Below are 22471 nucleotides of genomic sequence, written 5' to 3' on the forward strand. Positions count from 1 at the left end.
CCAAAAATATTCAAATATGCATTGAAATGTAATAACGACTTAGTTTGCATTTGTTCAGCCATTCAGAACTACTTTTACACAGTGTTCCAAATTATTATGCAAATTGGATCTAAGTGTCATAAAGATTTAATTGTTTTGTTTTTCAAATAAACTCATGGATGGTATTGTGTCTCAGGGCTCAATGGGTCACTGAAGTCAATCTTAAACACATGTGATATGCCAAAGGAAGATGGCCGCGCCCACCGATCACCAATGAAATAACGAACAGCGCGCTCTTTTAAATCCCCTGGCAGAGGATTCGGGACCTTGGGCATGCGCACACCACTACGCCACCAACGGAAAACTACGCAAAATCTGGGGGAAGACAACACGCCCTTTTGACCAGACCAGCCTGATTGACAGGCGAAAACGGAGACTTTGCAAAGGTATTTCGGCAACTTAGGTGGGTAATAAACGCATAACAAACACACTAATGTAACGCCCACCTCTGCCCCTATTTAACGCTATTTTTATCCCATCTTCCAAAAACGTGGTGACAGGTTCCCTTTAAGATAGCGGGTCTAAAAAGCCATTACAAACAGGTATTTGAAGCTGCTGGTGCCTCTGGAGTCCCTCGAACCTCAAGGTGTAGGATCCTTCAAAGGCTTGCTGTGGTGTATAAACCTACTATTCGGCCACCCCTAAACAGTGTTCACAAGCAGAAATGGTTGCAGTGGGCCCAGACATACATGAAGACTAATTTTCAAACACTCTTGTTTACTGATGAGTGTCGAGAAACCCTGGATGGTCCAGATGGATGGAGTAGTGGATAGTTGGTGGATGGCCACCACGTCCCAACAAGGCTGCGACGTCAGCAAGGAGGTGGAGGAGTCATGTTTTGGGCCGGAATCAAGGGGAGAAACAGCTGTTAGGGTCCTTTAAGGTTCCTGAAGGTGTGAAAATGACCTCTGCAAAGTATATAGAGCTTCTGACTGATAACTTTCTTCCATGGTATAAAAAGCAGAAGCGTGCCTTCAGGAGCAAAATCATCTTCATGCATAACAATGCACCATCTCATGCTGCAAAGAATACATCTGAGTCATTGGCTGCTATGGGCATAAAAGGAGATAAACTCATGGTGTGGCCACCATCTTCCCCTGACCTCAACCGTATAGAGAACCTTTGGAGTATCATCAAGCAAAAGATCAATGAGGGTGGGAGGCAGTTCACATCAAAACAGCAGCTCTGGGAGGCTATTCTGACTTCATGCAAAGAAATACAAGCAGAAACTCTCCAAAAACTCACAAGTTCAATGGATGCAAGAATTGTGAAGGTGATATCAAAGAAGGGTTCCTATGTTAACATGTAACTTGGCCTGTTAGGATGTTTTGGAGTTAAATAGCTTTTTTGTTCAGTGAATGTGGCCTCCTAATGCTGCAAATTCCACAAATGAGCATTTTCAGTTCTTTAAAACATATCAAATGTTTAGAAATTCTTCTGTGCTTAATACTTTGGAACAGTGCATTTTGAGTGTTTATTCAGTTTGGAGATTATACTGTTATCATTGGGAGGTTTCTTCAATAAAATTCAATATATACTCTAACGGGTGATGACTTTTATTAGACTGACTGTCATTTGCACCGACCATTTAGGAAAATCAGTGAAAAATATAATTTGCATAATAATTTGGAACATGGTGTAAAGGGACTCTGTGAGCGCAGAATGACTGCGAAGTGCCGCCACTCGGTGGAAACCAAGCAGGTGGGAAGGTGTGTAAATGGTTGGCCCCACCGTGAAGCACCGAGCGCCTGTACTTAGTTTGAACAGTCATTCTGTGCTGACAGTCCCTTTATCCGCATTATTCTTCCAAAGCATTGAACTTGTTAAAAGTGGCCTGACCATTCTTCTGGAGGCTTTTGCTTGAAAGTGGCTCACTATTATTACATACAATTTAATAAAAATAATAAATACGCCAATGGCAAAACCGCCACAGAAACTCGACGATTCCGCTGGTGTCTAAAAGATGCTGTGTGCACATAAGGTGTCTTTGTTGCAGGTTTGAAGCGGACAATAATTAGCACAACAAAATCGTTGCTGCATATGGTTGACAAAAGGGGCAGTGGGCACATGACACAGGTCTTCTGTGCGAATATCCCAATACTGGGATGCTCATTATGTTGTCTCCATTTGTAACTTCATAGTTAATAAGTATTTGTAATGGATCTTCACCAGTGTAGTATAATATGGTAGTTACTGTGCAGATCTGGGTAGAATGTAATATTTAGGCCCCGATGTATACAACATTAGGGCTATATGTACAGAGCCTGTACTGCAGCATAGGCCTCTCCATGGTGTCTATAGTTGGTGAGAAAGTGTCTGTTTCTACTGTATGATATTGGATGCGTAGAGGTACACCATGGGTCCACATCTGTAAGTGCTGTCTAATAGGTGTGCTTAAGCCCTTACTGTGATTTGTGTCACCATTCATGGCCTGAAGGATTTTTAGCAGCGCAGACGTGTACTTATTTCACTCTGACATTAGACCACAATTGTGCTTTTACTGGAAGAGACTTTCCATTGTATAGCATTGACCAGCACAATCATGCGGAGCAATACAACCCCTGGCAAAAATTATGGAATCACTGGCCTTGGAGGATGTTCAGTTGCTTAATTTTGTGGAAAAAAAGCAGATCCCAGACATGGCACAAAACTAAAGTCATTTCAAATGGCAACTTTCTGGCTTTAAGAAAACACTAAAAGAAATCAAGAACAAAATATGTGGTAGTCAGTAATGGTTACTTTTTTTTTAACCAAGCATAGGGGGAAAAATTATGGAATCACTCTGTAAATTTTCATACCCCAAAATAACACCTGTATCAAATTAGATCTGCTTGTTAGTCTGCATCTAAAAAGGAGGGATCACACCTTGGAGAGCTGTTGCACCAAGTGGACTGACATGAATCATGGCTCCAACAAGAGAGATGTCAATTGAAACAAAGGAGAGGATTATCAAACTCTTAAAAGAGGGTAAATCATCATGCAATATTGAAAAAGATGTTGGTTGTTCAGTCAGCTGTGTCTAAAATCTGGACCAAACACAAACAACATGGGAAGGTTGTTAAAGGCAAACAATACTGGTAGACCAAGGAAGACATCAAAGCGTCAAGACCGGAAACTTCAAGCAATATGTCTCCAAAACAGGAAATGCACAACAAAACAAATGGGGAACGAATGAGTGGAAACTGGAGTCAACGTCTGTTACCGAACTGTAAGAAACCGCCTAAAGGAAGTGGGATTTACATACAGAAAAGCTAAACAAAAGCCATCGTTAACACCTAAACAGAAAAAAACAAGGTTACAATGGGCTAAGGAGAAGCAATCGTAGACTGGATGAAAGTCATATTCAGTGATGATATAATACATTTTGGCACTCGACTTGTAGAATGAATGCGTTTTATTGGCAGTCACTGCCACCAGTGACTGCCAATAAAACTCATTCATTCTACAAGTTGAGTGCCAAAATTTATTATATCATTATTCTGGTGTGGGAACCTTCTTTTGAGCACCACTACAGCTGTGCCACAATATACATTTATATATTCAGTGATGAATCCCGAATCTGCATTGGGAAAGGTGATGATGCTGGAACTTTTGTTTGCTGCCGTTCCAATGAGACTTACAAAGTTGACTGCCTGAAGAGAACATGCATATTGATGATATGGGGCTGCATGTCAGGTAAAGGCACTGGGGAGATGGCTGTCATTACATCTTCAATAAATGCACAAGTTTATGTTTATATTTTGGATACTTTTCTTATCCCATCAATTGAAAGGATGTTTGGGGATGATGAAATCATTTTTCAAGATGATAATGCATCTTGCCATAGAGCAAAAATTGTGAAAACATTCCTTGAAAAAAAGACACCTAAGGTCAATGTCATGGCCTGCAAATAGTCCGGATCTCAATCCAATTGAAAATATTTGGTGCAAGTTGAAGAAAATGGTCCATGACAAGGCTGCAACCTGCAAAGCTGATCTGGCAACAGCAATCAGAGAAATTTGGAGCCAGATTGATGAAGAGTGCTGTGTGACACTCATTAAGTCCATGCCTCAGGGACTGCAAGTTGTCATAAAAGCCAGAGGTGGTGCAACAAAACACTAGTGGTGTGTTGGAGTGTTTTCTTGATTGTTTGTTTTTCATGATTCCATAATTTTTTCCTCAGAATTGAATGATTCCATCATTTTTCCCTTATGCTTGGTTAAAAAAGTAACCATTACTGACTACCACATTTTTTGTTCTTGATTTCTTTTAGTGTTTCTTAAAGCTAGAAAGTTGCCATTTGAAATGACTTTAGTTTTGTGCCATGTCTGTGATCTGCTTTTTTTCTACAAAATTAAACAACTGAGGGAACATCCTCCAAGGCCGGTGATTCCATAATTTTTGCCAGGGGTTGTAGATAAATGCAGGATGGGCAATCCCTCATCAGCAGTGGAAGAGCCTTGTGATCTGGACTTTTGAAGCCAAGATCAAAAACAAGTGCAAGAAAGAGAAGAACAAGAAATGGTTTTTATGGTATTTTTAAAAAAAATATATATATATATATAAAAAGAAAAGCGAAACATGAATAAAAATACTAATTAGATTATAGTATGTGCATTCTCCATAAAGTAATTGCCCTTTTTAAAACTGGAAAAGCTATCTAAGAGCTTTTAGACTGTTGTATTTAAAGGGAACCTGTCATGTGCAGAAATGCTACGTCTCTGCAGTTAGAGGGACCATATATCCTGGCTGTAGCCACTCACTTCCTGTCATCGGGGCGGTGCAGGCAGTGGGTACAGTTAACCTTCATTACACAGTGAACGCTTTGTAATCCTCCCCCACTTTGACAACCTGCTCTGCCGTGTGTGTGTGTGTGTGTGTGCGCTGAGAACATTAGTCGCACTCACACTGTAGTGACCAGTGACTGTAACTGCTCCCTGCACCGCTCCAATGATTTGAAGTGAACAGCTACAGGGAGGATATAAGTTCATTTTCTCTCAGTAGCTGCTGCTCCGTAAGGCAGCCAGGTAGCATTTTAACCCTATATCTGCAGATAGTGTTTCTGGACATGTTGCCTTTAAAAAGAGGCAGAACTGACCTATATGGCAGCCTGACCTGCTTGTTGACAGTTTCTAAGAAAGAAGTTGCTTTTTTTTTGTACTCTACGGAAAAGTAAACGAATCAAAGGCAGTGAACCCCTAATCTGCTTTGTACAAAGAGGATAGATTGTACATTTGCTGACTGTTATATGAACGTTGCTTAGCTGACACATGACCTGCTTGTTATAACCCCTGTGCACAGGAGTTTTTAGGTGGGATACATTATTCCCAGTGTTTAGTAATGGGGGTAAACATTACTTTCTACACCCCTCTTTTCTATGGAAGCTGTGCATGCCTGCTATTTGTACATTATGGTGACTTTTCTCTCTCTCACTCATAGGCTTGATGTCAGCATGCATCTACTGAGGACTTTGTTTTTGAGATGCAATTCCAGGATAATTTCCGTTTCCACTTTAACATTAAGAGCACACAGACCACAAACATGCCTCATCCCACCAAGGATTGGAGGCCAGGTTTTAATGTTTCATGGACAAAACCAATGGTTTCATTCAGCCCCTAGACTTGATTCATCACAAGACAAAGGAGACCACCAGATCCATTCTCTTCATACCGGTAACTCTGAGAAGAGTAAAGAGACAAGCTCCGTTACCGATGCTCCGGTCCCTATAGATGACACCGATCCTTTACAAGACAAGTCCATTGGCCTAGTACAGAGGTTTAAAAAGACTTTCAGGCAGTATGGTAAAGTGATGGTGACAGTCCATGTGCTGACGTCCAGTGCGTGGCTGGGAACCTTTTACTATGCTGCTGTGAAGTAAGTATCTACAGAGAAAGGGTATCAATTGAAAACCACAGTGTTTTTTTTGCAGGATTGCTGGCATGTTTCAGCCGATTCTTGTAGGCTACTGAATTGGTTCGAAGACAGTTTCTACTGTCTTCTTAAAGGGAACCTGTCACACACACACACCTATGTGTTTTTAAATAAAAGAGCCACCTTGTGCAGGCTCTTAAGGCTGTAAGTTCGAAGGGCAGCACCACTGCGCATGCCCGAAAAAAAAACTTACAGTGCAGGCGCCGGGGACGCTAATGAAGGAAGAGGAGGCGGCACCTGGCCCGCAGAGGCCCTGAGTGACTGCTTGGAGGCGTTTCTGTCCGGTGGAAAAGACATGCCCCCAGGTCTGTTTCAAGGTATCAGGGACAAATTATAAAAGCGATTATTGCAGCGTTTGCAGGGACCAGAACTAAAAGAGCCACCTTGACAGAATGCAGCATTAGTGCTGCGCAAGGTAGCTCTTTTAGTTAAAAACACCTGGGGGGGTGACAGGTTCCCTTTAGGCTGTGTGCATATGTCGCGGTTTTTCGCTATAAAAACGCTATTAAACCGCAAAAAAAACGCTCACATTAAGCATCCTATTTAATACAATGCAATTTGCATTTTTTGTGCACATGCTGCGTTGTTTTCCTGAGCGGAAACGCATTCCAGAAAAAAACGCAGCATGTTCATTAATTTGCGGAATCGCGGGGATTCCGCACACATAGGAATGCATTGATCCGCTTACTTCCTGCATGGGGCTATGCCCACCATACGGGACGCAAGCGGATCATGTGCGGTTGGTACCCAGAGTGGAGGAGAGGAGACTTTCCTCCACGGACTGGGCACCATATAATTGATAAAAATAAATAAATTTAAATAAAAAATAGTGATATACACTCACCTTCTGATGGCCCCCGGAGTCCTCCCGCCTCTCAGCGGTGCATGTGGCAGCTTCCGTTCCCATGGATGCTTTGTGTGAAGGACCTGCGATGATGTCGCGGTCACGTGACCGTGACGTCATCACAGATCCTGCACACAAAGCATCTATAGGAACGGAAGCCGCCGCGTGCACCGCTGAGGAGATCGGGGGCCTTCAGAAGGTGAGAATAACCATTTTTTTATTATTTTTAACATTAGATCTTTTTACTATTGATGCTGCATAGGCAGCATCAATAGTAAAAAGTTGGTCACACTTGTCAAACACTATGTTTAGAAAGAAGGAATATAAACCAACTCGCCCGTGATGCATAAACCAATCCTCGGGAGCACGGACCCACTGTGTCCAGGTGTATAAAGTCCAAAAAAGAAAAGAATGTCCAGCTTCACCGAGTCCGTAAAAAAGAGTTTTCTTTATTAACAAACTTTAAACATGGAGGATACAGACTTCAGCACGAACCATATGGGTAAGAATCTCGATGCGTTTCTGGAGACTAAGCTCCCTTAAAGGGAACCTGTCACCTGAATTTGGCGGGACTGGATTTGGGTCATATGGGCAGGGTTTTTGGGTGTTTGATTCACCCTTTCCTTACCCGCTGGCTGCATGCTGGCCGCAATATTGGATTGAAGTTCATGCTGTGTCCTCAGTAGTACACGCCAGCACAAGGCAATATTGCCTTGCGCAGGCGTGTACTCCGGAGGACAGAAAATGAACTCCAATCCAATATTGCGGCCAGCAAGCAGCCAGCGGGTAAGGAAAGGGTGAATCAAACACCCAAAAACCCTGCCCATATGACCCAAATCCGGTCCCGCCAAATTCAGGTGACAGGTTCCCTTTAATCATGACCATGGTCATGATTAAGGGAGCTTAGTTTCCAGAAACGCGTTGAGATTCTAACCCATATGGTTCGGGCTGAAGTCTGTATCCTCCATGTTTAAAGTTTGTGAATAAAGAAAACTCTTTTTTACGGACTCGGTGAAGCTGGACATTCTTTTCTTTTTTAAACACTATGTTTGACAAGTGTGACCAACCTGTCAATCAGTTTTCCAAGTGATGCTACAGATCGCTTGGAAAACGCTAGCATTCTGCAAGCTAATTATGCTTGCAAAACGCTATTGTTTAGCAGGAATATGCATGCCAATTCCACAAGCGATATACCCGCGGCAGGAGTTGCAGAATTGTCGCGGAAATTTCCACAGCAATTCTGCGACGTGTGCACTTAGCCTAAAAGTGGAATATCCATGTTACGTATCTTCAATATATGTCATGAGTATATGATAGTTATGGGTCCTACGTCTGCCAGCTCTGTGTTTCTAGTGAGGTAAATTCACCGCACACGCTTGTGTTGAATGCAAATACTTTTTATTTCAAAATGCAAGTTGAGAATGCGACAAAACATTTCGTCCCGATCCTGGGTTTTGTTCAGAGTTGCTCTTGGTGTGCTGAGCATGTTGAAAGGTGCTACTAGTCCCTAGAGGGGTAGTGTTTAGAAGTTTCTCCTGGATCATGGTGTCTTGCTGTGCGCATCTACAGCCTCTGGTGTGCGTGCCCTCAGATGCGCACAGCAAGACCCCACAAACCAGGATAAACCTCTTTACTCAACCCCTCCAGGGACTAACAGAACCTTTCAACAAGCTCAGCACACCAAGAGCAACTCTGTGAACAAAACCCGGGACTGGGTCGAAACGTTTGGTCGCATTCACAGCTTGCCCTGTATGCCTAATCTGAGCTTATGTTTACCTGTATTTTTAAGTAAAAATGATTTCCACTGTACACAGGAGTGTGTGGTGAATTTACCTCCCTACAAGTCACAGGAGCCCACTAACCCCTTCCGCCGACACCTCGCCTCGACCACTGTGTGCACGCCAATTCTTCTACAACTCTGATTTAACAACACCAATGTTTCCTACTTTTGCAAATAATGTCCGACCTGGGCAAAGTGCGGCCCATGCCACATACGGACATTTGGCTGTTCAATCGGGAATGCCAAAGGTCTGGTTACAGTGGCGTCCAGCACCATGTGGCCAGTCGCAGCATAGTGTCTGGCTTTCACTGGTGCCTGCCTCCTTGGGATGTGGATATCCGTAAAAACAATGATGCAACAGGGATCCATCAGCTTCCTCTTCTATCACAGAGCCTGTGCTTCTGAGAGCTCGGCAAACGCGATGTCACTGCACTGCACCAGCTGTACCACAGTACATAGCGAAGGCCAGAGCAGCCAGGGAACAGGGGTAACTGAGTAACCTTATTTTTTTGACTTTACATTTGGGAAACTAAACATAACTATAATACTGTTCAAGGGGGCTGTGTGGGGACATAATACTCTGCAAGGGGGCCTGTGTGTGGGCATATTATGTAGGGAATCTGTGTAGACATTGTTGTGTAGGGACGTCATACCATGTAGGCGGGCTGTGTGAGGACATTATTCTGTGAGGGGACATCCTGCACTGTGATACTGTATGGGGGCTGTGTGGGGACATCATACTGTGCAAGGAGGCTGGGTTAGGACATCATTCTGTGTGGGCAGTCGTCATACTGTGTACGGACATGGTGGGGATATTGTACTGTGTAGAGGTGCTTGGTGGGGACATTATACTGTATGTGGCGGCTTTAGTTAGACACCTGCTGTGTAATGGGGTCACATCATACGATTTGTGACCACTGTGGTGGAGCGATCGATCAACGTACAATGGTTGAGAAGCATGATTTAGAAACATTACAAAAATCAGTAATTTATATGGTTTTGATTAGCTGATGGAGGTAAGAATGTTACAGTAAGCCCTACAATAACAGCAAGTCAACAGACTTAATTTTGTTCAATATTACCATAAAATATTATGAACAGAATTAAGATAATCCATTTGGTTTGGCCTGCTCAACCCTCACAGTATTCTGTGTCCTCTTGGAAAAATTAATTGTCTAATTCTGATTTATAGTCTCCAGTTAGATCACCTTAGAAGAAATTCACATTTTAAGTCTTTTCTTGAAGTCAATTTTAATAATAAAAACTATAATAAAACAAAAAAACTGCCTGAAATATTCTTATATCTCAGGTCAGTTAAGACATATTGACAGTCATTAAGAGGGTAAAAGCCGCAATTGGAGCTCTGATCTCTGCCGGGTATGGTGTATGCTCAGCTTCTGAGCCCGCTCCATGCATAGCCACATAGGACCTGCTATGCATTGAGCCTGTTTACATGGGCCTGTTTACACAGACTGACCAGTGTCACTAAACAACTACCATTTGGTAAAGCTTCACATGGGCAGACTGCAGTAAACAATGCACAATAGATTGCTCAGTGCCCGTAGTCTGCCATAATTGACAGTCCTGATTACACAGGATCATGCACTGCTGAGAAGGATGATCTTTTGTGCTGCTCAGAAGGTTATTTCACCAGATGAATTAGCGTTTTGTTTGTTCATCTGGTGATTGGCAGCTGGTTTCCAATAAAAGATTGTCGTGAAATGAGTTTTTAAGATCACTTGTTCTCAATTATCTATTAGTGTAAATGCAGCTTATTTCAGGGAAGATAATCCAAAAAAATAATTAAAAAAAAAATCACTTTGATTCTTCTTGTCTTCAGGCTCCGGCGCAGGCGTACTTTATCTGCCCCATTGAGGACAGAGCAAAGTACTGCAGTGCGCAGGCGCTGGGAAAGGTCAAAGAGGCCCGGCACCTGCGCACTGCAGTACTTTGCTCTGCCCTCAACAGGACAGACAAGGTATGCCGGAGCCGCAGCGTGAAGACAAGAAGAGGACGTCATCCTATGAAGATGGGAGGCCCCGGACCGGACCAGCAGCGGGACCGCCCCTGGATGAGTATAATCTAACCTCTTTTTCTCATCTTTCAGGATACATCGGGGGCTTACCTCACCCTCGATTTTGGGGGTGACATTCCCTTTAAATGAATGCACCTCCCCTCTTGTTCCTGTCTCTCCCCTTTGAAGGAAACATGTAGGCTTTGCTGAGCGTGTATGCTGGCAGATGAGCATTCACGTATGGGATGAACAGATTTCATTCTTCACAATTTTTCTCTTCCGTTTTTTTACCCCCAGAGGCGGAAAGTTCTTATGTAACTTATAGTTCAGACGGGTGAAGATTTGCTGCAATGTAACCAGTCTAGACGAGACTACTCTTCTAAGCATATCAACAATGCAGATCCCCTGTCCTGTGCCGACAGCTCGCTGCAGACTGTGTGTGTTTCATGGGGGAGAGGGGAGTAGCAGGGCCTGGAGACCCTGGGGCCAAACACTGTGCTGGGCTTCATCCCATGTGTGGCTGTTTATACTTTCCCTTATGTTTCTGCTCCTGAAGATGACTTAATCTCCCATCTTGGAGAGGGTGTGTGTCTGTTCGCACATCTGTTTGTGCTCCGTTTCTGGTGTGCGCCCCTCGTGCGCTGCCTCCTCATAGCCCGCCTGCAGCTGGAGAGCTGAGCAGTTGACATCAGCGCATATTATAGTACAAGTGTTTGTTTTCGTTACCCCCCAACCAGCTGGCATTATTGCCCTTTCTAGCTGCTACTGATCGCAAATGTCAGTCTAAACTTAGCGTCCTCCTTTGCATTATATGTCCCAGCTATTAAAATATCAGCGGATTGTGTTGTGTCCTGACAATGTGGATCTCGCTTTGTGTCCACTCACCGGGTTTGGAGGGTTTTATTTCGCTTTCACCTTTTGCTGGATTTTTTTCAAAAAGTAGAATCTGTGTCTATTTCCATTACCATTTACAATCCACTCTAGACATTGGTGTCAAAAAAGGCGTCTAAAATGACCCAAATTGCCCGAATTGTATTTTTCACTGCTGCCAATTACCGTTTAGTAAACCGCACACGTTTCACCACAAACTGCCGCAACTTTGTGACGTGGTGTCTGGTCACATGGCGTCACAAATGTACTTAGCCAAGGGGGTGTAGTCTTTAACTTATGTTTATTGGGGTTTTCTTGATGACCACACTTAGACTTGATATAGGGAAGAGGGAGCATATAAGGTAATTGAGACTTACAAGAACAAAATATAAACATCTACAGATTCAAGAAAACCGCGGCATTTAGACAAGGTAAAAATGACATTGATAGCTCGTGATCAGTCATTTATAAAATCATGTCACTTGTGGGCAATTTTAGTTACTTTTTTTTTTTTTTTTAAACAGTAGAAAAATCCCATCTAGCTGTGTGTAGCAGAGCATTGTGTAATTCTAGTCTAATTCTGCAGATACATAGGATAAGGGCTTACATTACTGACTTTTACTAACCAATATGTAGCATTTTGCCGTGCTTGGTAATTGTATTGTGGGATGATGGTCTACAGTCATAGACTTGGAATTTCATGACTCCGGAGAGCCAGCAGAGGGCGATCTTTCTCCATAAGTAACGCTCTTCGTCAGCAGCACGCCGCCTGACTGTAGTAAGGTTCTGATGTGTAATGCGATACATCGTACAGGATTAAGGTCATTCATTATTTGTATTTATTTTTTTTACTATTATTATTTGACTTAATTTTTTTTATTTTTTTAAATAGGGGAATCAATGTGGTTCCTTTCCTGGAGTGGGTTGGATTGCCCGAGAGTATAGTGAATATTCTTAAGAATTCTGAGAGCGGAAATGTCCTGACAGCGTACGCCTTGTATAAGGTAGGGATCCTCCGGGTATACGGGGTGGTCAGTGAGTTCTGTCGCATGCTCTGGTTGTCAGTTTCCAGCATTAGACTCTGCCCAATTACCTGACATGACAAACTAATAAAGCCGTCATATGGAGGAATGTGTAGCAATGCCTGGGACCACTGGACGCACGGACCACCTTCAGTCACTGGCTGGCTTGTCTGTGACCCGTATTCATTCCCCTCCACAATCAGAGTTCGGATTAATGCTAACTTGCCATCAATTATCTCAGTATGTCCTTCAGTCATTCTGTGCCGTGGCCAGTACATACTAAATCCCCTTTTTGTCGGGATATATTTCTATAACAAAGCCACATTATTGCCTGCTCATTATAACACTGGCAAGTTTGACAGCCCGGTGGTAGAGGAGTCATGGTGATGAGAGTCCGGGCTGGTGGGGGTGTAGTAAGGGGTCTTTCTTCATTGTTTTTTTTTTTTATTCTCACAAATATTTGACATTGACACATGCTTTTAGTGAAAATTCCCTCTGGTTGCATCATTGGGAAGCACTGTGACATGTGGGGACCAACCTAAAAATTGTACACCAGCTAGAAATGGATGTAGAGTTCTTACCATTTATATGTATCAAATCATCCCGCACCACACAGGATATTATTACAAGATGTCTGATTTGGAAACGTATTCATAGCCCATCCTTCAAGGGGTTATCCAAGACTTTTTCAAAGTGAGCACAATGCAGGGGATACATTGAAATACATTCTTCTCGCCTGTGATTGGCCCAATCGGTCACGTGTGCTGTCGGAATATCGTCACCTTACACAGCGCAATTCTGTTGTAAAGGAGTTTTCCAATATTTTTACTTCATAGGCTCCTACTGTGTAGAAATAAAGTGGTGAGATACACTGACCCTGCCCTGCTTCATTGCTCGTTCTTTACCACTGATTCCGCTCTTTGTTGACAAACGTCAGCAGTGATGTCACAACGACAACAGCACTGCAGCTAATCACTGTGCTCAGCAGCTCTGTTGTCATGGCATCACTGCAGCAGCCTGTCTCCAAAGACCGCAGGTTGCCTAAGAATTAAAAAAAAAAAAAAAAAAAAAAAAATCATTCATAGAAAACTCCTTTTTGATGAATTTCTGTTAATGCTTCATTTTCCCTAAAGTGGCGTTGAAGAATTGACCACCTGCTGTGGGAGTTTTCATATTACAGCTGGTTACTGTAGAGCCAAGCAAGATGGCCAACATTAAAGAGGTTGTCCACTACTTGAATACTCGTTCTCAGTCCATATGTTTCTTATAAAGTAATAACACTTATAGCCACCTCCGGCGCTGTTCCAGCAGTGTCAGCACTGTCTCTCCTGGGAGTCCAATATTATGTCACAATATCACTGTGGCCATTCTGCGCTGACTTTACTCTCCCTGCCTTGGGGCAAATCACATACAACTGGAGCAGGTGAGAGCGGCTGCAGCTCCAACATCCTCCGAATGTATGTGGTACATCTAAAGGCGGGGAGAGTAAAGTCAGCGCAGAATATGTGACTCCCAGGAGAGACCGTGCTGACACTGCTGGAAGAGCGCCGGAGGCGGCTATAAGTGTTATTATTTTATATGGGGGAAACATACAGCTTGAGAAGGGGTATTCAAGTAAGGGACAACCCCTTTTAACTCCTTATCGACCGCCGATACGCCTTTTCTGGTTGATTTTTACTGACCCCAGTGTTGCAATAGCTGTTATAAATGGCATAACAGTGACTGCAAAAACAAGTATGATTTCCCATTTAATTTGTGCGATAACATCAGAGGAGAGAGAAATGGGGTCCCCCCGGGACCTCAGGTGTCCCTGGATCCTCCTGCATCCCCCCCCCGTGTTGTCCCCCGCCAGCGGCGTCTTCTTCCGGGAAGCGAATGGCATGCGCAGTGCGCCCGCCGAGATCTGCCGGCAAGCACCCGGCAACAATAGGAAATTTTTCCTATTGGTTCATTTTGATCATGGTGATAGACCCTATCACAGTGATCAAAGTAAAAAAAATAGTAAATCAAACCCCCCCTTTATCACCCCCTTAGGTAAAAATAATAAAATAAAAAAGTATTTATTTCCATTTTTCCGTTAGGGTTATGGTTGGGCTTATAGTTGGGGTTGGGGCTAAAGTTAGGGTTGGGGCTAAGGTTAGGGTTGGGGTTAGGGCTGGGGTTAGGGTTGGGGCCAAGGTTAGGGTTAGGGTTAGGGTTGGGGCTAGGGTTAGGGTTGGGCTAGGGTTAGGTTTGGGTTAGGGGTGTGGTTAGGGTTACGGGTGCAGTTAGGGTTGGGATTAGGGTTATGGTTAGGATTAGGTTACGGGTGTGTTGGGTTAGGGTTGGAGTTAGAATTGATGGGGGGGTTCCACTGTTTAGGTACATCAGGAGGTCTCCAAACCCGACATGGTGCCGCCATTGATTCCAGCCAATTTTGCGTTCAAAAAGTCAAACGGTTCTCCCTCCCTTCTGAGCCCTGCCATGTGCCCAAACAGTGGCTTTCCCCCACGGGGTATTAACGTACTCAGGAGAAATTGTACAACAAATTTTGTGGTCCATTTTCTCCTTATACCCTTGTGAAAATAAATAAATTGGTTCCAAAGTAATTTTTTTGGGAACCCCCCCAATTGTAACCACTCCTAACCCTAACCCTAACAATAACCCTAACCACAAACCTAATCCTAACACACCCCTAACCCAAACCCTAATCATAATTCCAATCATAACCACAACCCTAGCTTTAGCCCGACCCTAACACTAATGGAAAAATGGAAATAAATATATATTTTTTATTTTATTATTTTTAATTAACTAAGGGGGTGATAAAGGGAGGTTTTATTTACTACTTGTTTTATTTTGATCACTGTGATAGGATCTATCACAGTGATCAAAATGAACCAATAGGAAAGATGTCCTATTGGTGCCTGCCGCAGATCTCGGCTGGCGAACTGCCCATGCGCCTGCCATTTTCTACCCGGAAGAAGACGCTACCGGTAGGAGGACTTCACGGGGGGTTGCAGGGACACCGGAGGTACCTAGGGGGATTGGGGGACCCCATTTCTCTTCTGATGTGCGATCACATCAGAGGAGAGAGAATTTAAATGGAAATCTGACTCTTTTTTTTTTTTTTGCGGTCGCCGTTATTCCGTTAATAACATTTTTCCCGACCCGCATCATTTTCTCTGGGGTCTCAGCTACCCCTAGTAGCCGAGACCCCGGAGAAATTCCAACTCTGGGGGCACTATACCCTTATTTCTCAGCGCTGTTAAAAAAGCGGTGCTGAGGAATAAGTACCCTTAACTGCCGCCGTTAAAAGATGTATCGGCGGTCGTTAAGGGGTTAAGTACCAAATTAGCTCTGTCACTAAAGGGTTAATGAACATTCTAGTTTATCATTTTCCAAATAAACATCCACAATGGAGGTTCCACAGGCTGCAGTCTTCTCTAGTATTCATCATTGCTATTCGTTTTCTATGTACTCCAGTTGTATGAGCAGGAAGTGGCGTTAGTCACCATGATGTCCTACATAGTGAGTACACGGCCTGTGTATGGGGTAGAAGTGCTTCATTCTGCTGATAGAGAGAGACCCTGTGTTCACTTCTTACAAGACCTTTCTGTCTGGCAGGGAAGAAGGATTTCCTCTCACACGTTTGCCAGATTCCTGAGTTGGGCTTGCAGGTGTGATTCTAATCTAGGACACGAGACTAGTCTGGAGCGGAGTCATTTCTGGATGTGCTCGCAGCTATGCGATCTGCGGGTTCCAGCATGCTTTCCCTCATGTCTAGACTGTTAAGCAGGCTTTTCAGCTTGATCAAAGCTGCTTACCCTCCAGTGCTTAATGTTGCTACATCCGCTGTGTGCTCTGTGCACAAGTGAAAGTGCTGAAAATGAAGATTAGTTGTTAATTACAGGCCGTCACATATAGAAGTGCCATGTACTGCACTGTGCTGTGGGCCTGGTTAGTCAGTGGCATGTTTCTAAGGTCTGGTTCACACTGCGTGTCTGCAGTAGGCCCAGGGTTATCTGAATTCCCCTAAAAGCAGGATTTGGACAAATTGCCAACTGGGCCATAGATTACAAACTTTGATTTTTCTCTGAACTTGTCTGTTTGTTCAGAAGGGCACAGAAAGATAGTCTGCTGTGTTTCTGTGCCTGTCCGAACAAACGGGTATGTTCACAGAGATAACAAAGAGTTCATGTGAACCCAGTGTCATTGTATTCTATGGCCCCATCAGAGGGAATACAGATGGGACCCTCGGGCACATTGCTGAAACACAGTGTGAATAGGGCCTAATAATAAAGTATAATCATTGTTTTGATTTCTGAAATAATTTATAGCCCAAATGAAGATAAGAAACTTTTTAATAAATCTTTTTCAGAGCAATCTGCTTCTTTCCCTTCCTTGACTCATGTTTAACTCTCAATTCATGGAATGCAGATTTTCCTATTGTTGAGAGTTGGTTCTTATACAGTTCTATGAAGAGTGATGAGCTAGAGGCAGACACATTCCACTGCAGGGTCTACTAACATGACAGTTATAGTCCTGCATAGAACTTTATGGACACCAACTGCCATCTATCTAAGTCATGGGAACATCTGTGTTCACTGATTTCAGAATTTAGAGAATGAAAGTTCATTCGTGGCGGAGAAAAAAAACTGATTTATCTCATGATATAGATTACAAAGTTTATTATTTTTATGTGTACCATTAATTAAAAAAATGACTATTTTTCAACGTATTCACTTAACAGTGAGACAATGCGAAACCATAAAGGGAACCTTTCAGAAGCATGGGTAACATAAAATGCCAAAAGCTCACTCCTTACAAAGAACTGTTTTACCCCAGCAATTCAGTTTCAAAGACTGTTTTTTCTCTATTTGGATACAGTGACGTGTCAGTCAAGCTGAGGCAGGAAGATGGCAGAGTTCAGCCACCCAGCGGACTTTTGTTTCAGAAACATTTTCAATGAAATGCTGCGTAGTTTGAGTAAAACACCAAGAGAGGAATTTCAGTGCCCGAGCACCAGTTTTATGGCCCTAAAGAGTCTTAATTTTATATTTATATATACATATATGAAGAAATCTGCAGTATTAGTCCAAGGGAAGGCTGTTCCCTGTTCAGGAAATATGCTGCAAATGGGTCGGTTCTGAAAAATCTGTAGCTTACACAAGCAAGCATGGTAGCAATGCTAGCACCAGGGTCGTAGAGTCGGTAAGCCAAAACTTCGATTCCTCAATTTCCCTCTGACCCCACAGCACTGCCTCACTACTGAGCATGTACATAAAGTGCAGCACAGATTCATCTCAGCTAACAGCCGAGATCCTTAGATCAGGAACAGAACAGACCTTTATAGGACATTTCATAACTTTCCCAGATTCTTATGAAAACATTTACAGCACATCTTGCACTGAACTACTGAGCCCAATTTATGATGTATTTTAGGAGTCGTAGTCGGTCCATTTTATGCCAACTCAGACACCACCAAAATGGACACAGACTCCGACTTTGATTCCACAGCCCTGGCTAAACTTATTACCAGAGAGCAGTGGAGGATTTTGACATGAAATGGGGAGTACAGCGAGCTGCTGCTGGAAAGTCCACCTTTCTCTGGAGGCCAAAGGTATGGGGTCTGTATAGAGTGAGGAGCCAAGTATGACGGCTCCCTGGGGTTTGATGGCTTGCAAGGGAGACCAAACCCAGTAAAAAAAAGATTTTAGCGTTATGTCAAAAGCAAAAGAAAAGTCAGATGCTATAGGATTTTTATGGGATGAAAAGGGTGACGTGGGCAAAAATGATGTTGAGAAAGTCGAACTTTTAAATTCCTATTTTGCATCTGTGTTTTCTAAGAAAGCAATTGTAACATTAACTGATCTTCACGGTGCCATCGAACGAATAAACTAATTCACTCCATAAACAGAGATGGTGAGGAAACACATGGCTATTTACATGAATTTAAATCTCCTAGTCTACATGAATTACATCCTAGGGTACTGAAAGAGTTAGCTGTGGCCAGCAGTGGTTGCAGGTCTGCAGTTCACATGGGCAGCAAGGGTTGCCTAGCCTGGGCCTTTTTTTGAGACCGGGGATGAGTGAGAGCCCGTCAGCTGTTACGGAAGTGGACATGTCAGCTTTTTTTGACTGATCTCCGACACAGAGCACATCACATCTTTCTCAATACCCCATAACTTCTCTGCCTGCATGTCATTCACAGTCCAGCAGTTTGTCATGTTCACCCTACTCCACCCTCTCTCAGCACAGCAGCCAACCTTCGGTCCCGCAGTTGTGGTCATGAAAAAGAATGTTTCCTCCTACACATGACAAAGCTAAGAGCTTGAACTTTACAGTCTCCAATCTGTTGGCCACGGAAATGCTGCCTTTCCGCCTAGTTTATAAAAACACTTTCTGAAAGCTGATGGCTGTTGCAGTCCCCCAGTACCAGTTGCCCAGTCGCCATTAGTTCCCTAAGAAACCTGTGTCTGTGCTACACCAGAATGTCACAGACAAAATCACCCTTTCCTTAAAAAAAATCTGCCAGGGTGCATTTCCCCACTGACACCTGGACAAGCAAGCATGGCTAGAGGCTTTACATCTCAGTGATTCGGCACTGGGTGACTCGTAGCTGTGGGGGAAGGCAGGGCAGGGGCTGCTCCACAAGTCTTGGAGTCCCCAATGCTTGCAGGGCACTTGCGGTTGGAGAACTAAACCACTAGACACCAAGGGATGGATAACTAAATCACTACACTTCAGAAGATGGAGAACTAAACTACTAGACAACAGGGGTTGGAAAACTAAACCACTACACGCCAAGGGACGGAGAACTAAACCACTAGATACCAAGGGATGGATATCTAAACCATTAGACACCAAGTCTTGGAATCCCCAAGGCTTGCAGAACAATCTCTATATCTAAGACTTCCTCCACTGCTTCTGCTGCCTCCACCTGCACCCTCAGCCTCTCCCTTAATGAGAACGCATTCTAACAATGCAGAGGGAATCCCTCTCCCCCATTCCCGTACTGTGCAGCCAGGGCTCACCGCAATTAGGCAATGTTTAAATTGATATGCCTTGGAGATCGCAGTCACACAGCTCAAGAGTTGTGGACCGCTATCCAGGCTGAATTTGAGCAATGGCTGCCTCCACTGAACTTGAAAGCAGTGAAGGCAGTGTGTGATAAGTGTGAACCTGGTGGCGGTCCTACGCAGAAGCAACCTCACACACGTGCCTTGCATGGCTCACCTACTTAACCTGGTGGTACAGCAATTTCTCTGCCACTATCCTGGCATGGATGCGCTACTGCGGAAAGCAGGGTAACTATGCGCTCACTTCCGCCGTTCTCACCCTGCCGGTCATCTGCTTGGATCGCTACATAGGTCTTTCCGGAAACCGGTAGATATGCGATGTGCTGACACATTGGAAATCACTTTGCACATGTTGCAGTGACACTGGCAGCAGCAACAAGCGCTGGTGCAGTATGTCCTTTTGCATAGCCTGGGCCAACGCAGTCAGGACGTGGTGCAAATCACACTTTTGGAGTGGGCACAGATGAAGGACCTCTGCGCCCTTCTGCACAGTTTTGAAATGACTGCTAAGGTTGTTAGTGCTAACAATGCCATCATCAGCATCACTTTTCCGGTCATCTACATACTGGAGCACACCTTGACTATTCTGTTGGAGGTGGTAGTGGAAGAAGCAGAGGAGATAACTATCTCTAAGTTCGAACTGTTGCACAAGCAGGTGCCATGGGAGGGTGGATTACAACGATCAAGGGAGGGATCACGGTACCGGACAAACTGTTTGTGAAAGTGCAGGAGCCGAAGAACAAATGGTGGAGAACTACGAGGAAGAGTTGATGGGCGTGCAACAGTCAGGAGATGGAGGATAATGATCCCCTCTCTGTTGTCCATGGTTGGCGAGAGGGGACAAACGAAGCAACCTTGAGTGTTACCCCACCAAATGAGCGCCTTCTTGTTGCACTATCTGCTACATGATGAGATATTTGTTAGGATTAGAAATAGTGCTGACTACTGGGTTGCCACTCTTAGATCCACAGTACACGAGTAAATTTTGCCGGATGCTCCCCCAACCCCCATGGAAAGGGATGCGCGCATGCTGAAGTATCAAAACATGCTTGTAGACAATCTGAAGAGTGGTTTTCCTCAAGACAGCAGTCAGCAGTTATAGACTTCCAACACTGGAAATGTTGAGTCATCAACGCAAAAACATTAGCAGCAGTGTAAGGGGCAGAAGCAATTTCTGTGGGTCGTTTCACACATTGTTTAGACCAGCCCGTGCACCAGCAGAACAGAGTACAAGTCTGACACCTGAATGACTGGAGAAGACAGTGCAGGAGTATCTGGAGTTCAATATCAATGCCATTGGGGGGGGGGGGGTTTGGATGGTTATGCATTTTGGTCAAAAATGGAAAAGTGACCTGTGCTCGCCTGTCACGCTTTGGAGGTTTTGTCGTGCCCGGCAGCCAGCGTTCTCTCAGAACTTTTCTTCAGCACTGACTCTGGTGTCCTGATGAATAAGTGCATTCGGCCCCAAGTTGTGTCTCCCATCTAGTTTGTTGCCTGTAGTGGAATGGGTGTCAGAGCCCCATTATACTATTTCTACTGTGGAGAAATTTATTCCACTTTAGTGGCATCTGCCCTAATTTTTGGAAATGTTTGAACTCAAAGTTGGGTCTCCTTCATCTGTGTTACCTGAATTTGGCAGGGCTCTCAGAGCACCAGGCCTACACCTGTTACTGATCAATGTGTAAGCTAGAAATGCTGGTCCAAGCCCTGTCCCATGCATTCGTGCTGCGTACTATTTGTACTCTAGGTCTGTTGGGCAGTTGGAGTTGTGACGCAGGGGGAAACTAGGGTTATTGGGGTGCCACCTCTGAGGATTGTACTGTGTGTGATTAAGGTGGGGGAAGAGGAGGAGAAGCCACTTGATGCAGCGCTTGCCATCCACTGGAGCAGGTGCTCTTTCTTGCCCTCATCTACAAGGCGTACCGCTGTGCGGCTGCCAAAGAAAGGAAGTCGAGTAGCCTGTCCAGTAACACAAGTTGTCAGTTGTCTTTAGATAGGACGAGCCGGTGTTTCTTCAGTAGAGCTTTCAGTTACATTACCACCTACCCCACATACACCTGGAACACCGAGCCTAGTCCCCCTTGCACCACAAGCTCCCTTTTTCCCACTAATGTTGTATGTACCCTTCTCCTTTTTAAACCAGCTTTTTTAGGTCCAAACCTGTCCGTTGCCTGTCAGTAAATTAACAATCTGTATTTATTTCCTGCCATTTGAACACCATGTTATTTTGGATGACACCCCATTGCGCTTTTCTTCTTCCCTAATTATGTTGCTCTTGGTAAGAGACGTTGGCTGCGGTACTGACGTCACCTCGACAGCGCAGCAGCCATTCATTGAGCTCAGCGGCCCTGCACGGGGCATTACAGTGCAGTCTGACTGCGCCACTGAGCTCACTGGTTGTCGACATGATATCAGCGCCACAACCAATGCTACATATTGGAAGCTGCAATGGAGACTCTGCGGTGGACCTGAGGAAAGTGAGGACAACGCACTTCTGTTTTTAAAAACAGAATTCTGCCAAGGACGACTTGTATTTGAAAGACAGCAACTCCTTAATATTCAGCACAATTACTTTCAGCCCTCCACAGCATTCACAAGGCTCCTTGGAAATCTTAATTGCCCACCTCTGCTCTATTTCCTTCACTTCTTTAGGGAAAAAATTACAAATAGTAAATTAGTATATAACTCTGTAAATGGAAATCTGACTTATTCCAATGCACTTTGCCTTGTCAATGTATATATGCAGTGCCTAGGAAATAAAAGCGTACATCATTATGCCATTGGACAAGTAAGTGTTCTTCAGGCTGTTTTTTATGGCTCATGGGGCTGAAAATGTTGGAAACCACTGTACTAGAATATGATTTCTTTATTGCATGTGCTATTGTGTGTTAATGATGGTTATCTTGCCACTGAATACATCACATTTAATCT

The 22471-nt window shown here is 44.0% G+C and overlaps 1 protein-coding gene across 6 annotated transcripts in view; it reads left to right on the plus strand.

Annotated features, from left to right (window-relative positions):
- FAM210A (family with sequence similarity 210 member A) overlaps window positions 1-22471 on the plus strand; it is a 50818-nt gene that overhangs the window by 23441 nt on the left and 4906 nt on the right. For 5 of the 6 annotated variants that reach the window (XM_077270132.1, XM_077270131.1, XM_077270134.1 and 2 more), the window contains exons 3-4: window positions 5458-5892; window positions 12350-12461. In XM_077270132.1, coding sequence (XP_077126247.1) covers window positions 5471-5892; window positions 12350-12461 — 534 coding nt within the window. In that variant the 5' untranslated portion in view covers window positions 5458-5470. Of the gene's footprint in view, window positions 1-175; window positions 443-5457; window positions 5893-12349; window positions 12462-22471 lie in introns of all 6 variants that reach the window. The other variant, XM_077270133.1, reaches the window with a different exon arrangement.

This window comes from Ranitomeya variabilis, chromosome 6 (assembly GCF_051348905.1).
Source record: "Ranitomeya variabilis isolate aRanVar5 chromosome 6, aRanVar5.hap1, whole genome shotgun sequence".
NCBI classification, from domain to species: domain Eukaryota; kingdom Metazoa; phylum Chordata; class Amphibia; order Anura; family Dendrobatidae; genus Ranitomeya; species Ranitomeya variabilis.